Below are 15,358 nucleotides of genomic sequence, written 5' to 3'. Positions count from 1 at the left end.
AACAGCACCATCCTCACAACACCAAATGCTAGATTATTTACGCCCCTTCCCTCACATACTTCGAGGCCAAAATGTCCTGTATCTTCACGTTTTAATGGCTGTTTAATTATATTTTCCCCAATTTAGTTTCCAACTTAAGAACCGTAAGTACGGGTTTTAAAGAGTTCTCCGCTCCTCAAGGAGTCATATTTTTAGTGTGAAATACTGACACTTTTGTTTATTTTAATATTTTCTTGCCTTAAAAGCTTCCACTTGATGAATTGTTTGGTCTTGAAAAAGAAGTCCAAATATAGTGTAAATCAGACATTCCAATTCCCCCGAGCCTAAGGTAACATCTTAGACCGTGAGGAGAAAAGCAGCCACATTTGAGACACTGGAACCAGCTAATGTTTGACAGATGTGTCTGACAAATTACTATTTATCACTCTTTTTGTCTGCCCATCATCTAACCAATTAATCATTTCAGGCCTGCAAGATTATTACTCCCACCAAGGAGGTCATGTTGTCAGTGGTTGTTTGTTTGTCAGCAGGATTAAAAAAAACTATAAAGTTGATTTTCCGTCTTTCCACATATTATCCAGTTTCAACAAACTACAGAACAGCCATGAACACTGATGTGTGTGTGTGTGTGTGTGTGTGTGTGTGTGGTGCTTTCTAGTAAAGAATAAACCTACCTCATCTAGTGTGGTATGTGATGATGTGTGCTTGAAACAAACGCAATCATGAACTGGAAAAACAGAAGCTGTCAAGCGTTCAAATGTAAGAACATAAAACTTAATGCGGTATATGAAGAATGAGCATATCCAGGAAAATGAAGGGAAAACGACAGGAATGATGAAGATTTACTGCCTGTTTGTAAACATCAAAATGCTCAAATAACTGCGGCAATCCAGCGCAATTAATAAATCCTTAACATATGTTTGTGCACACATGGGGATATCTGCACATAATTTCTGCTTTGATGTAAAAGGTTAGACAAAATTACCGGGCGTTTTTACATTTCGTGCGCCTTGTCAGTTGTTGTGTCTCCTCTTGGAGTCGTAGTCTCAGCTCTCCTGTCTTTATATCTACTCTGTTTGATCTTTCCCTCTACCTCTGATTCCAGCACACTTCTTATGTACTTGGCTTCTGATTACAGTTGGAGATAACGGTTTTATTTTCTTTTTCTCCCCTCCTTCATGCTGTTGAATGTCAGACTTTACAATGCCAGTCATGAGTGATTTATGATGCACAATGATGAGAGACTGTGACGACATGAATTTATTGGGTGAATTATGCTATTGATACAGTTAAATACACTACAGCCTCAAGTCTTGGTACAGAATGTGCCCACATACACTAAAGAGCACAACAGAGTCAATGAGCACAATGTTATTCCTTTTTTTAAAAGATTATGGTGTAAAATATATTGCATCCTGGATTCAGTCTAATGGCATCCAAGGCTCTCTCTTTATGTGTATGAAATTATTCAGTTTCCTACAACCAGAAAAACCTCTGCTAAACACAATTATTCACACATTGCACATGTTCTGCTTTTGTGATGACAGTCTGATCCAGTGTGTAAGAGTCCAGAATGCTCCGTGTTACTGTGATGAAGCAGGCAAGGATGCGAATGGGGGTGATGAAAGGGTTAACTGGGCAAGAGGGTCAGAAGTTGAAGCTGGGAATTTTTCCCAGACAGGCCTTCCCTTGACACAAGCCTGTGTGCCACACAGACCCTCAGAACAGATGTGCCCACAGTTAGAATCACATCCCTCCCGGTGGTGTTGCTAATACTGGTAAATGCTCTTCCTGAAACATGCTGGACAGGACAGAAGGTACTGGACATGGAATCAATGTGAACACAGCTGCCAGCCTTAGAATCCCACACTCTCCCCTTAGTGCAGCCTGAGCTGAAAATTATACGAGGCTCTGTGTGACTGTGCACCACTAAAACCATACCTTTCTCCTTCCTCAATCACTAATTGAATTAACTGCCTTCATCATCGTTTCATCTGTATCCTGAACATACAGCCTGACTGTCGTAAACGATCCATACACACACAGCTGGATGTGTCACAGTTGGAAGTTCAGGTCAAGTGGTGGGATAGTTAAAGGGCTCAACAACAGCCCTATCCAATTACGAGGACCAACAGCTTTCAAACAGCAGTCCTCTGTTCAGCAGTCCATAGTGAACAGTTCCAGGTCTCACTGCTGTTGGACCTAAACAGACTGGGATGGTGGAAGAGGGTTAGAAGCGCAGCAGGATGAGGTTTAAGTTCAATGCTAGACGCAGCAGAGAGGAAATCCTGTCTGAGTCGTGGTGTCTGTGTATGTGTGTGTGTGTGTGTGTGTGTGGGGGGGGGGGGTGTCGCTTGAGGTCAGTTCCTATCCTAAATCCTCAGTTTGGGGTTGTCAGATAAACTTTGACCTTTGACCAGGCTTCTGAAGAAAATTTCACCAAAGAAAAAGTAGGTGTCTTGAACCGACTCAGAACATCTCATTGAATACCTTCTTTATGTGTGACTGTGAACTCGCGGGCACTCAGAGAGCTCCTACCTCCGCTAAAAGGCAGCAGCGCTCGCACCCACCAAGCACGGTGGCGTGTGTTTAAAGTTAAAAGGAGGTGACACCTGATAATATTTGAATTTTGCACGAAGAAGTAGGCCAGTGCATACACTTTGGTGCAAAAATCACTTCCTGTAACTACGGTGACTTAACTTCAGCTTGTAGACATCTTGAAGACAAGATCTTCAAGATCTGACCGTGTGGCGCTCTGTCACAGTTTTCTGTTCTATGGCAAAGAACCGAACTTTGGCCGTAACGCGGTTTCAGTATAACTCCCAGTTCTTACAGTAACCCTTCACCAGGTTTTAAAGAGTGTCTGACCTATTCTGAGGCGGATCTACTTGACCTAGAAGGAATGCACCGAGAAAAAAAACATCATCCTGCTGCCACCAGGTGATGCTATGACAAATTTGGCTCAAAAAAGGAATAGATTTTTCCTAGAGCCTATACCCCTGCACCTATTTGAGGGAAAATGGCCTCATACTTTTTGTGTAATCTGGCTGACAGATCAAAGGACAAAATAGACGAGTGCCATGCACCAAAAACTTTACTTCTTTAGTGATTAAGGTAACAGAACCTCAAAAGCTGAAATCTTACAGCTCTCCTCAAAAGATCACCCAAATGTGAGCTTTTTGGCAGACTAGATTTCACATCCCTTTCTGTTGACAATCAATCTGGCTCACCAGCATCCTGGCTCTAATGCGGGCTGCCTTGAAACAGGATCCTGCAAGCAGAAAGTCAAAAGGCAAGACACAGACAGAGAGGCACAGAAGGAGCTGAAGGGGGGGGGGGGGTGCGCAACACTCGCTTCTGCTCTGTCTCCAATCAACCTGACACGTGCAACTTGCATCTACTTCTCCAATGGAAACCCATACACCAATTTCAACAAAACATTGTTGAGAGGGGTAACAGGCAGGCAGTGGAACTCGCTAAAATACATGAAAAGATGTGATTATAACACACAAAATGATTGTACATCTAGTATTCAACTTTGTAGAAATATGGTGCATTCAATCAATATGTCTTCTTTTGGGAATATCTAAACAAATATCCCTTCACCACAGCACATTACAAGCCGTCAAAAACTACTCACACTTCCCGCTCATCTGGTTTGAGGCTAGCCAGAGCGGCTTGTGTTCATTCTGGGAGCTCGACCAAATCATCTCCTGATCCGGCTCTGCCTCAACCTGACACACTGTATCAGGTTATGTTGCGTCGATCTAAATGTGTGTGTGTGAGTGAGTGAGTGTGTGTGTGTGTGTGTGTGTGTGTGTGTTAATAGAGAATTGTGTGGTATCTTCTGGAAAAGGAGAGGAGGGATGGGTTTATAAGAGGAGACTATTAATGCCAACAGAACATCCAGGTTTGAGTATAAACAATTACAAAACTCTATCAGAAACCATCCAGGGTTTTTCTTCTTTTTTTTCCTCCACTTTTCTAGTGTGGGTTGAGAGAGTGAGCTCTAAAAATAAAACATATGTTCCTCCAGGTCTGTGGGAGAAGGGGCCCCCAGCGTATTGTTTTGGGATATGGGGGAGGATCTGGCCCAGAGAGATATTGCAGAGTGGATACAGACAGAAGGAGAGCAAGGGGGTGGGGTGGGGGGGCTGCTGTACTTTGAAGAAGGGAGTTGAGGAAATATTTGCCCTTGCACGTGAATATGCTAGTTGCCAAAGTGCAGGCTCACTTGTATGTTCAAAATGCAAAATGAAATAAAGCAGACTGCAGGAATCATTTCTTCTTTCTTATAAAGATTGAGTGTTAAAATGTGGGGCGGTGTGTGTGTGTGTGTGTGTGTGTGTGCACGTGCATGCATGTATGTGTGTGTGTGTCTTCAATGGGGTGAGGGGTGGTTATTCTGTTCATAAAGCAGAGCTGAAAAGGTGCATCCATGAGCATTTTTATTGATTTACAAAGCCCTTAGGGAATCAAGAGGACAAGGGGTTAAAAGTATCTGAAAGGGAAGTGCAGGACTGAATCAAAAGAGTCTATCCATTCTTGGTGAGGAATGGGTTAAAGCCAGCTGACTGGGATGTTAGGGGGAGTTAGCAGGGAGCAGAGAAGGGGAAATGAAGGGATATTAATGGAGAAATAAGCATGAGCACCAAGGGGCTTGGATGTATCACGTGTCTGGATTTAGTACCAGTCCTCTTACCTCCTAGCACTGTATCTCTGTTCACCAAAGTGGAACAGAAGAAAAAAATGAAAGCAAGTAAGACTGTGAAAGAGCCACTACCAAGAGCCACATCAGATCTGGGTAATCAGTGATGACGTGGTTAAATCCTCTTTCTGCTTCTGTGCATATCATCTGCCAGATGTGTTTTCATGTACTTTCACTACAACTGTATGGGCAGAAGTAAACAACATATGTGCTGTGTAGGCTACAGTGTAAACATCACATAGAAGCAGTAACAGTAGCAGTAGAACACAGTAATACAAAGAACATAAAGTAACTTCAGACTGAAATACAGGTTTTTGATCACTTGTATTGTTTCGTAATCACCTGCATCATCTCATTTTCACAGCCCTCCTCATCCCAGATGACGCATGCTTTTGAATTGTTTTTGCTGATGTGCAATTTTCCAGTATTTTACACTTAATTTGGCTATTTACCAATGCAGTTATTACCATCTGTACAAAACACATTTAGATTATATTCATTTTTTACATACTTTAGAAATGAAAAAATGAAACCTTTTTTTATTCCCACACATTGAAAAGCTTGTAATTATTGTTTTATTTCCCTCTCATCATTTATGCAGAGCAAAGGAGAGGAGATGAAACTGATGTAAACATAGGCCATCTGATTGCTAATGTGATGCGCTGATACCATTTTTCCTTCCTGATTGTGTTTCTGATACCTGCTTCAGTTGATGGAAACTGTTAACAGTTTAGAATGGTGAAACGACCTCGATACTTTTTTTCCTTTTTTTTTAGCCTTAATTTCTTCTTGAGCAGCTAATTTTGATTTACAAGATTTTTTTTTTTTTTACCAGAATGTAGTTTTAGACATTTTAATCACATCATTACTATTAATAATTTCAATTCGATTTTAGTCAAAAACCTGATAAAAGTTTAGTCATAGAACATTTTTTTGGTAGAGTTTTCCCTCAAAAGCCAGATGAACAAGATCAGCTGATAAATACAGTCTCTGATCCTGGATCAGGTTCATCACCTTTCTATGCCCTTGTGATTCACATCATAAATACTCATATCTACTTGATTCAAGTATTGAAATCCCTGTATGAGTACTGCAACAGAGTTTCAGCAACAATTAAAAAGCAATACAGTCAATCTTATAGGTGTATGGGGGGGGGGGGGGTCACAGGAGGTGTCAGCGTGGTGGGGCGTATATTAGGGCCGTATCATTCCGGGGAGTGTCTGTGTCCAGCCAATCAAAACACAGACCCGAGGCCTGTGGGCGTGTCTTCCCGCCCCCACCATCCCGTCCCAGCTGCGGCATGCTTTTGTTCAAACTTCAGACAGTCGGTCTTCTGCAGAGGTGCGCTCCTGCGTCACTCATCCAACATGTATCTAAAAGCCTCGCAGCAGCAGTGATAGTGTTTTTTAAACGCAACTCGGTGTCATTTAACCTCTCAGTGCCTTTTCTGGAAGCTAAATTAGCTTTTTTGTGTTACCTTGGTGGCGTGAAGTTGCTCAGTGCAGCAAGGTGACGCAGCTGGAGTCGTGAATGTTCCTGTTGGGAGTATAACCGCTGTCTTCCACAGTTACTAGATACTTTTACAGCGGAGAGAGTCTTATGCTGCTCTTCATCCTCATCGCCGGATATCCATGGAGAGGGTGTCCTGTGTGCTCTCACGCAGCTCTCCCTCACGGCTTAGCTGAGGCGACACCGTGAATCTTGAATTTCCCGACCTGGATAGCAGAAGACGACACACTTAACCTCATTTGAATGCCTTTGCAAGGAGTTTGCTGGCTTCTGTGCTGCAGGCAGGGCTTCAGTTTGCTCGGACGGGACTATGGGGAGAAAGAGGAGGAAGAATCTTTTGAATTGCGCAACAAGGAGGACGTGACTCCCAATGGACGGGTAAGAAGTCCACCTGCACCAGCAACATCTCCTGTGCATCAGTGTAGGCCACACACACACACTCGAAACATCCCTGTGAAGGAATAACAGAGTGAAAGAGTAGTTTCTTGTTGTTTTTTTGCACATCAGAGTCAAGGGGCATAATTTCATTGTTTTTCCAAACAAGACATGAGATTTCACCTGTTAGTATGAACAGATAAGACTCCAAGAAGTCGAGAGAACTTCAGAAGTGCAGCCTGTCATGTAGCTTGGCCCATATTTTGAAGTAGTAAGGCACCCATGTGAGTTGAGCTGTTGACTTCAATGTCCTTGGGAATTCACAGTTTGTTAACTGCAGACTGTTGCTGGGTATTCACAAGTGCCTTTAGATAAGATACACATCACCACAAACGGGGCAGGATACGATTTTATCAAGCTATATTGCAACATGTATTGTGAGGCTCCTTGTAACTTTTTTGCAAATTTCAAAATAAAGCTGAAAACATAACTTAGTGTATCACCTGGGGAGTCTTGGACTATTTCCTGAAAAATTGCCATCCCAGTCAGAACGATGTTTAAAAAGTTGTGTATTGTACACTATGACTGAACACACTTAATTTAGCAGCCACAACATACATGGGTCACAAAACATTTATATCACAATGTACAGCAATATGGAAACAATATCATGATTTATTGCTGATTGCATTGCACGGCCTCACTGCAAACTTCCATCACTGATGCAAGTTTAGGTTTTCACGGTCTTAGAGGTTTGGAGCAAACCACACACACTCTCTGATGCAAGCTGTAAACCTCAGCGTGTTGAACGGATCCTGTGTGTCTGGCCTCGCTTTGCTTCATTGCAAATAAGACTGCAGTCTTGTATTCTCTGTAATGTTAGTCATCTGATCAGGCACAGAGAGTTCAGCATTGTCCACCCACTTGTGAGGGGGCATTGTTGCCTTGAATTGAGGTAGGTTCTCTCTGTGCTACTGCATAGCTCTCCGTGTACAGTTGCTTAGAGATTCCACATGTGTTGGTACTGTTTGCTTCTCTCTTCATCAATGTCTCATTTGTGAAGGGAATATGGTAGTCATTTTGGGGGGGGGGGGGGGGGGGTTAAAGGCATAGGTATTCTCCCGTGCTGTTAAAACATTGCTACATCACCTGGAACTATTACTTGAATATCCTGCTTATCTGTTTATTGGCCCTTTTGTGTGCTTGCAATCAGCCAGTGTGGCACCAAAGCAATTTGCATGAAAACGTTGGGATGACAGATAAGTTTTACACAGTTATTGCCCCAACAGACGTCTAACAGCACCAGCAGCCACATGATAAGAACGAAATCTGTTGCTCGTTCAGGGGTGTCCAGCGAGTTGTTCTTCTGTCTGGCAAACACCCCCTCCCCTCGGTTTCTCTCACAATGTACCATCTGCTCCATATCTGCAATCAATACGAGATCAATGCGACTTGTCCGAATGGAGGTGGCCTTTTAAAAGTCACGGAGATCTAATTTTCCTTGAACTTTCCCGGTCCTTTCATTGAAATGCAATCTATGTGCTGGATTGTGGTTCTCTGTGTGGTTTGGGTTTAACCTTTGGTCATTAAATTGTACATGTGATGTTTGGAGATGCGTATGGTCCTATAAAATAGCCTTGATTGAGGTATTTCTTCCCGGCCAATCTTGAGACGCTCTCAAAGATATGTTGCAGAAAAGGGCCTGCTTCTGTATTTTAAGTTGTCCACAAGGTCAGTTCAAAATCCAGATGCACACGAGAGTAACTTCTCAGGAGAGGCCTATGCCATTATCAGCATTTGGTGTCAGATATACAAATCTAAAATTAAAACAATTCTCGCTCCTGTTATTTCTTTGTCTATTGGTTGCTTATGAATATAATCAGGAAACAATAGTCAGCCTAGTTCCCTTTTGGAGAACAGCTTCTCTTAATATCTCGTGTGGGGTAGGCTTGTCCATTTGATCAGATTACTCTGAGAGGAACCACTTAATCGACTGATTTGATTGGCAGAGTTTTACTAAGTAACCAAAAGCAATAAACTGCATTTTTCGACTAATAAGCTAAATTAGCTGAACTTTCGTTGGCAGTTTTTTTTTTTTTTTTTGTCCATCAGCAAAATTTTACAGAATCAAACTTTACAAGTCAGATGGTTTGTTTAAGAGAACCATTTGGGAATTTGCCCGTAGACACTGTTTGGAAGTGATGCTTTGAAAAGAACTTGGCATGTGATTGGATGAACTGGATGTCAAGAATCGGGTGAATTTAAATCCATTAGATAAAAAGAACGGATCTAGAAGACGATTTTTTTGATCTAGAAGAGCCTTCCGTGGCATTCTGTGTTTTTCTTTCAAAGACATAATCCTCTCCAGTGGCATTGTTTTGAAGTAATGCTCACAGTCGTCACACCTAAATCATGCTTGTATCACCTCAAAGGACGCCAACTGCTCCAAACCCCAGCGGTTTGGACAAAGCATAACTTGTCAAGCTGTGACGTCAAGATGTCGTGAAACCAGCTGCCTCGCAAGGTAATTACAAACACAAAAGATTTTCACGAAATTGGGGGGGGAGGATGGTAGCACGGCTCAAGGAAAACAAACTGAAAGTGCATATTTTTTAAAATTACACTTGGCTGGGGTATTCACTCTACTGCGTGTGCCTCGAGTTTGATTATTGATTACCTACCACTTGGAAGCAATCAATGCATTTCCACAAATCCTCTTGGTCCGTGTCACTGTTTTTTTTTTTTTTAACTGGATATTGTAATTCTGAGTCAATAGTTCACAGTGAGCCAAAAATTAAGACCACAGCTGAACCACTCTAGGCCAATTTCATCAGCTGACCTACTCTTAACCACCGCAATCCGTTATGCTCCCCAGAGCCCTTCCCCTCAGAAATATACAGATCTGGCTTTTACTGTTTGGCTTTCCATGGTGTCAACAGGGGGGGGTGGGGCGGCGAGTTGAAGATGGTCCTTAGTGATTCCCAAGGAAAGCCCCTTAGGGCTATGTTCCATAATTTAACCAGAGAAGCTCCATTTCGTCCAGAGCTTGACAAGCCACATTTTCAGACAGCAGGTCAGACGTGTGTGTGTGTGTGTGTGTGTGTGGGTGTGTGTGTGTGTGTGTGTGTGTGTGTGTATTTTGGACTTTGTACTGCTGAAATACTTCATTTAGTAGGCCTCTGCTCAGCTCCTGCCAGAGATGACCACAGTAACCCAGAGGTCTGGTGGAGTCTCCCTCTCTTAAAACATCCTAAACCCTCATCACCACCATCTCCAGTTTCGTTTCCAGCACGCTGCCGGAGGATGCCACAACGTGTAGCATCCGCAGTACCATAGGCGACACACGGTCCCTTGCCAGGATTGTTTTCACTGAGGTCGGAATCATGAGTCAGTGCTGACGCTAGTGTAGGCTTAGCCCTTAAGAGCAATGTCAGAACCTTTCCCCTGCATGTTTACAGTCCTCATTCAAAGAAACTGCCCTCCAACAGCTGCCCAAACAGTCACACTGAATGCCTCCAGTGTTGGGACAGCAAGTCACTAATTTTAGGACAGGACATCCGTCATTCTTTCTTCTTTCCATGTTTCCACTGAAATTTATTCAGCTTTTATTCAACGTGAAGTCACGTTTACCACTAAACTAGCACCGCAAAGTGTTCAGACCCGGGCACTTGTAAGTGTGGACCGGATTACCGCAGTGCATCCTGTTATAAATGGACACATTTTGGCTGTGCTGAGAGCGGGTCCCATCAACCATCACTACTGCCCTCTGTCTTGTGAGGTGTCATGGTACGCTGGTTTTATATTTGGTTTCCGTTGCGTCTCTGCCTCACCACCTCCAGGCCACACATCTGTTCTTCAGGCCGACACTGGCTGAGCCCAAGCATTTCCTCATGGTTACTCAGCCTCCCAGGAGAGCTGGAGAGGAGGAGAGAGAAAGAGAGAGAGAGAGCGTTAGTAGACAGGGGGAAAGCGAGAGGGGAAGCCAGCCACGGGAAGAACACATCACGGCATCTTTCCCTCCATGCCCTGCTCTGTTCTGGAGTGATTCATCCCCTGCCCGTCCAAAGGGAGAGCCTTTGCCAGGGCTCTGCATTGCACGCTATCCTTTTCCTCGTCCAACAGCCCATCAACTACATTTGCTATTTTTCTGTAAATTGTCACGCCTGGTGGAGAACTACAGAAAATATTCTTATATAAGCTACCTTACTGGTTAGTGTATCGATGCTCTGATTTGTGTATATCATGGAATCACAGCTCTTTTCGTCATTGACATGATTAGTATTGATTTGTCGTTGTTAGTCACGGCTGCCTGAGTCTCTGGGGCTGTTGGCTCAGCTAAATAATTTATGTTAACGGTCGGGGGAAAGGAATTACCATACACACTCTCTTCCATTCACCAGACACTTTCTGACATTGTTCAGTTATTCTTGGCCGTCTGCTTTGACATTTACAGTGCCCCTTCCTGAGTTAAACATTAATCCTATCTCACCATTCAACTCTTCACTTTACCCTCTTATGCCTTCCATCTGCCTTGTAAATATATCACAGCTCCCATACCAGCTTATGAATTTGCAGTTCATGTTTTCTTTGTTATTTTTGAGCAATCCAAAAAGAAGTACTGGACTGTTTTTGTGGGGCAAGGGCTATACTTAGGCTAGTTTGCCCAGTAGTAAAGTGTGGTGTGTGTGAACTGTGAGGGGCCCAGAGCTGACCTGGATAGTGTTTCAGGTGGACCAACAACCTCCCGAGCTGGGCCGGGGCTGCCTCAAAAGCTGGCTCAAGGCTGTGGTTCACAGAGACAACAAGTCAGGCCATGGGGACACACAGAGCTGCTCTGCACACCAGGGAATCGGTCCAAATTGTACACAGGCAAGCTCTGATGTCCTGTGGGGTTTTCCAAGGTCAGTTTGGGAATCTAGGCCTAAACATTGTAAAAAAAGAAACATCCTCTGCTTACCAGGGTAGTCCTGGAATGAAAAGTTCATTGTTAAACCCATGAAATCTAATTTTATGTGTCTGCCAGTGGCTGCCCCATTTGTAGTCAATGGAAGCTCTAACGCCAATTTCCATACAAAACTGATGTCCAAGAAAGAGAGACATAGGTTTGAAATGAAAATCTGCAGTTAAGGTGACTTAAGTTAGTTTTTTTTTTTTTGGATTTATTTCCACATTCATTGGCGCATTTATCACTCCTATACCATTTTACCACACAAAGTACTGTTTCCATGTAATCCCCCAGAGGTGTTTTGTCTTTTATCACTTGTTTTCATCACGCTAACAGCCTTTTACTATAAACCTGTGTCTATGTAAACATGTGGACAGAAAAGGCAACAGTGCTGTGGGTTATCTGAAAGACCAGTTATTTTTAGGTTAACAACCTTTTTCAGGTTTGATTGATCTGAATAAAAGCTTTTTGGGGTTTGCTGGTTTTTGGTACATGTGGGCATAGCACAAATGATTCCTCTGTTCCCCTCTCCTATATTAATGAGCCTGTTTTGCATGCCATATTTCTCCTCCTCACCAGCTCACCCCTTGCAAGTGAAAGCCAAGCATTACAGGAACAGAGCAGCTATGTGCTGAGACGGCCAGGACCAGCCGCATGCTCTACTGTAACATGGCCACTGAAGGAAAACCATTGAGGGATCACTCCAACCTGCCGAATAGTTCTAAGGACAGACCACTGTTTGTGTTGCATTATCATCTATTTACCCTATTTTCTCTTCTGTGTTGACAGAGTCCAGCTGAGGTGACTGTTTCTCAACCAACGCGAACAGCCAATGGAACAAATGGGTAAGGAGAAAGAGAGGTTTTTTTTCTTTCCCCCCCACAAATTTTAGGAAGTAATTGTTCTGTCTTTTTCTCGTACACTTCCTCTGAGTTTGGGGGATTTCTGTATTTACCCACAGGCAGGCACGTGTAGGAGCACAAGCCAATCACTTGTTTTTTTTCCACTTCCCTCCCAAGTGTTATCTCATGTGACTAACTTCATATCTATGCTCCCACATGTATGCACACAAATAATACACATTCACGTCTATTGACAGATGATTTGAAATTTCGAGGCTGCAGTCGCGCTTTGATTGCTTATAGATCACGTGGTCACTTTTCACCCCCCAGTCAGATTTCCTTTTTCTTTTTCTTTCTTTTTTTTGTTTTGTTTTAGATTTAAAAGCTGGCCAATAATATGTCGCTCATCAGCCGAGATAATTGTGACCATTCAGTTAAAATGTCAGGCTAACTATCCAGCTTCCAGATCCAATCACAAGATTAATTTGAGGGCTGTACACACAAAGTGCTGGCCTCAAAAACCCACTATACGTCTCACACGTAATGAAATTCAAATGGTCATGTGGTTAACAAGAAATGCTAGTGACATTGAAGCAGAGTGATTCATGGAGGGCTTCATCCAGACTATTAGTGCTGGGCTGTGATCTCAGACAGTGATGTGGCCAGGCTCCGCTCCACTCTATCTCTGGCATCATGCCCTTATCATTCCCCACCCCGCTTCCCTCCGTCACAATCTCGACTGTACATCTGCCGACTCAAAGGCAATGAGTCACAAAGCTCTACTTGTATGAATATCAGACACATCAAATGAATGGGAGAGTGTCTACAACAACATTCTACTGAGTAGGGACGCTGGACCTGAGATTTTCTCTGCAATGCCACAAAACATGCCGGTTGTTGAGAGCAAGAAGAAAGTGAGGAACTAAGGAGGCTAACGAGATGGAGTGACTCAGGCCTATTTCAGCAGCGCTCCCAGAGGAGGCTTGACTGTGTGTGTGTGTGTGTGTGTGTGTGTGCGTGCGTGTGCGTGCGTGCGTGTCTTGCTGACTTATACAGTATGGTGGAGGTGGCCTCAGGCCACATGGCATAATTAACTACTGGTTTTGAAGGGAGTGTGTTAAAAGCCTGGCTGTAATCATCACACTGAGAGCAGAGATTAGAGAGCATGGTGCTTGGTCATTACCTGGCCAATGACAGGACACGCCCAAGACCTTCAGCTGTGTGGAGGGAACGTCAAGCCACACTCTGATAAGTCAGAACAATAATCCTGTTTCCATCAACTTGTATCAGTAAGTTGTTGCATGTTGTTGTAAGGTGTTGCATCGCCCATTTTATTTGCTTCAAACCCATGGATGGAAATAGACTTGATTCACATTTCTTTTTTGCAGCATTTCCAGTTATATTTACTTGACTATAAATAAATGGATATGCTGTTTTGATGTAGGTAGTGTAGTCTCACAGAACAAGCTGAGCAGCTCGGGTACAAGTTCCTTTCCCTTACCTCAGATGGGCGGGATGCCACCTCCTGCTCTGTTTTACAATTTCCTCTTGCCTTACATTGTCAGCTTGATTTGTGTCACCACACAAGAGAACTAGGCCACGTTAGAATGTAAAAATGGTATTTCCTCTTACTTTTATACTGTCATATTGCCCAACTCTCTCTCATCAGTGGAAGTATGTTGAAATTGCGTGAGAACAACACCGTATAGACAGTGTAATAAGGATTTTACTTATTCAGAGTATTGTATCAATTTTTAAGTCAGAATAAAAGATTTACATCAGATCAGATAAGAGATCAGATCAGATGAAGCTGCAAAATTAGACGTTTTGCTGCCACAACGGGATAACTAGTGCCAACATTTGGGAAATGCTGCAAAGACCAGGACGACAGACGCTCCCTGACGACTCTACATCAACCCACTGACTAATGTTGGCCCGGTGTGTTAGGGGCTTTACATCACAACTATTTTTTCATTCTGACTGTCCTGACTCTCAGGTTCCTTCTCATAGCCGGTGCAGAGCAGAGAACAAACTGTACCGGAAGGGAAATGGACGCTTGACGACTTGTCCATCTCTCTTGCTCTCCATTTGTTCCGTCCACTCTCTCATTAGGTTTCCTTTTTCACTGACAGCTTCTGACCTTCATAAATGTTAGAAAAGTTATTTTTTTGGTGTGGACTGCCAGTCCGTAATGACTGAAAGAGACCAGTGTTTCAGAATGCATTTAATATGTGCGTGTGTGTGTGTGTGTGTGTGTTTGTGTATGTGTGTATATAACGTGGGTGTGTGCGTGAAAAACTAAGAAGTGGGCCCCTGGTAATTGCCTGTCTGAGTGTCTGTCTGCCTGTCTGTCAACAATCCAACCATCACAAACTGGTCCTGTTTACAACATCAGCAAATATAGAATGTTTTCATTCACCAATGGAGGGATTTCATTCTGACTTTCAATAAAAAGTTTACTCTCTATAATGAATATTTCTTTTTTTTTCTTGCTGATCATACCCTCCTTCAGTCACAAATTCAAACTTCCTGTCTCTCTCTCGCTCTCTCTCTCTCTCTCTCTCTCTCTCACACACACACACACACATACACACACTCACCCGCCTCCTCCTTTCTCAAAACATGACTTTTTTTCTCCTCTCCCCTCTGCCTAGTCCAGAGCTTCTTGGCCGTGGTCTTGAGTAAACTGTGTATTTTTAGCTGGGAGGTCATATAGGCCCAGTCTTAATCACCACATTCCCATTTTCCCACCAGCCCAACTTCAGCTAGAGGCCCATGCAGTCAGCCCATGCACAGTGGGGGAGGGGATAGGGACCAGCAGAAGAGAGAGAAACCGAGAACAAAATGGGGGAAGAAATAATTTATCAGATAAATCACAGAATATTTCTGCCGTACATCCTCGCAAGGGTCATTTTTGTGACTTTGCGTGTTCTTGTGGTCTCAAGAACCCACTTCATATGCTGGAACATGGCTCTGCTG

The 15,358-nt window shown here is 43.3% G+C and overlaps 1 protein-coding gene across 1 annotated transcript in view; it reads left to right on the top strand.

Annotated features, from left to right (window-relative positions):
- Positions 1-6,037: 6,037 nt before the first annotated feature.
- Positions 6,038-15,358, top strand: part of plekhh3 (pleckstrin homology, MyTH4 and FERM domain containing H3) — a 32,065-nt gene continuing 22,744 nt past the window's right edge. The window contains exons 1-2 of the mRNA XM_086186301.1: positions 6,038-6,595; positions 12,327-12,382. Coding sequence (XP_086042427.1) covers positions 6,461-6,595; positions 12,327-12,382 — 191 coding nt within the window. The 5' untranslated portion in view covers positions 6,038-6,460. The remainder of the gene's footprint in view (positions 6,596-12,326; positions 12,383-15,358) is intronic.

The sequence above is a fragment of the Aulostomus chinensis genome, chromosome 18, assembly GCF_037954235.1.
Source record: "Aulostomus chinensis isolate RoL2024-O1b breed Wild chromosome 18, RoL_Achi_v1.0, whole genome shotgun sequence".
NCBI lineage: Eukaryota > Metazoa > Chordata > Actinopteri > Syngnathiformes > Aulostomidae > Aulostomus > Aulostomus chinensis.
The sequence above is the reverse complement of the archived record's forward strand: the minus strand, read 5'-3'. Positions and strand labels throughout refer to the sequence as shown.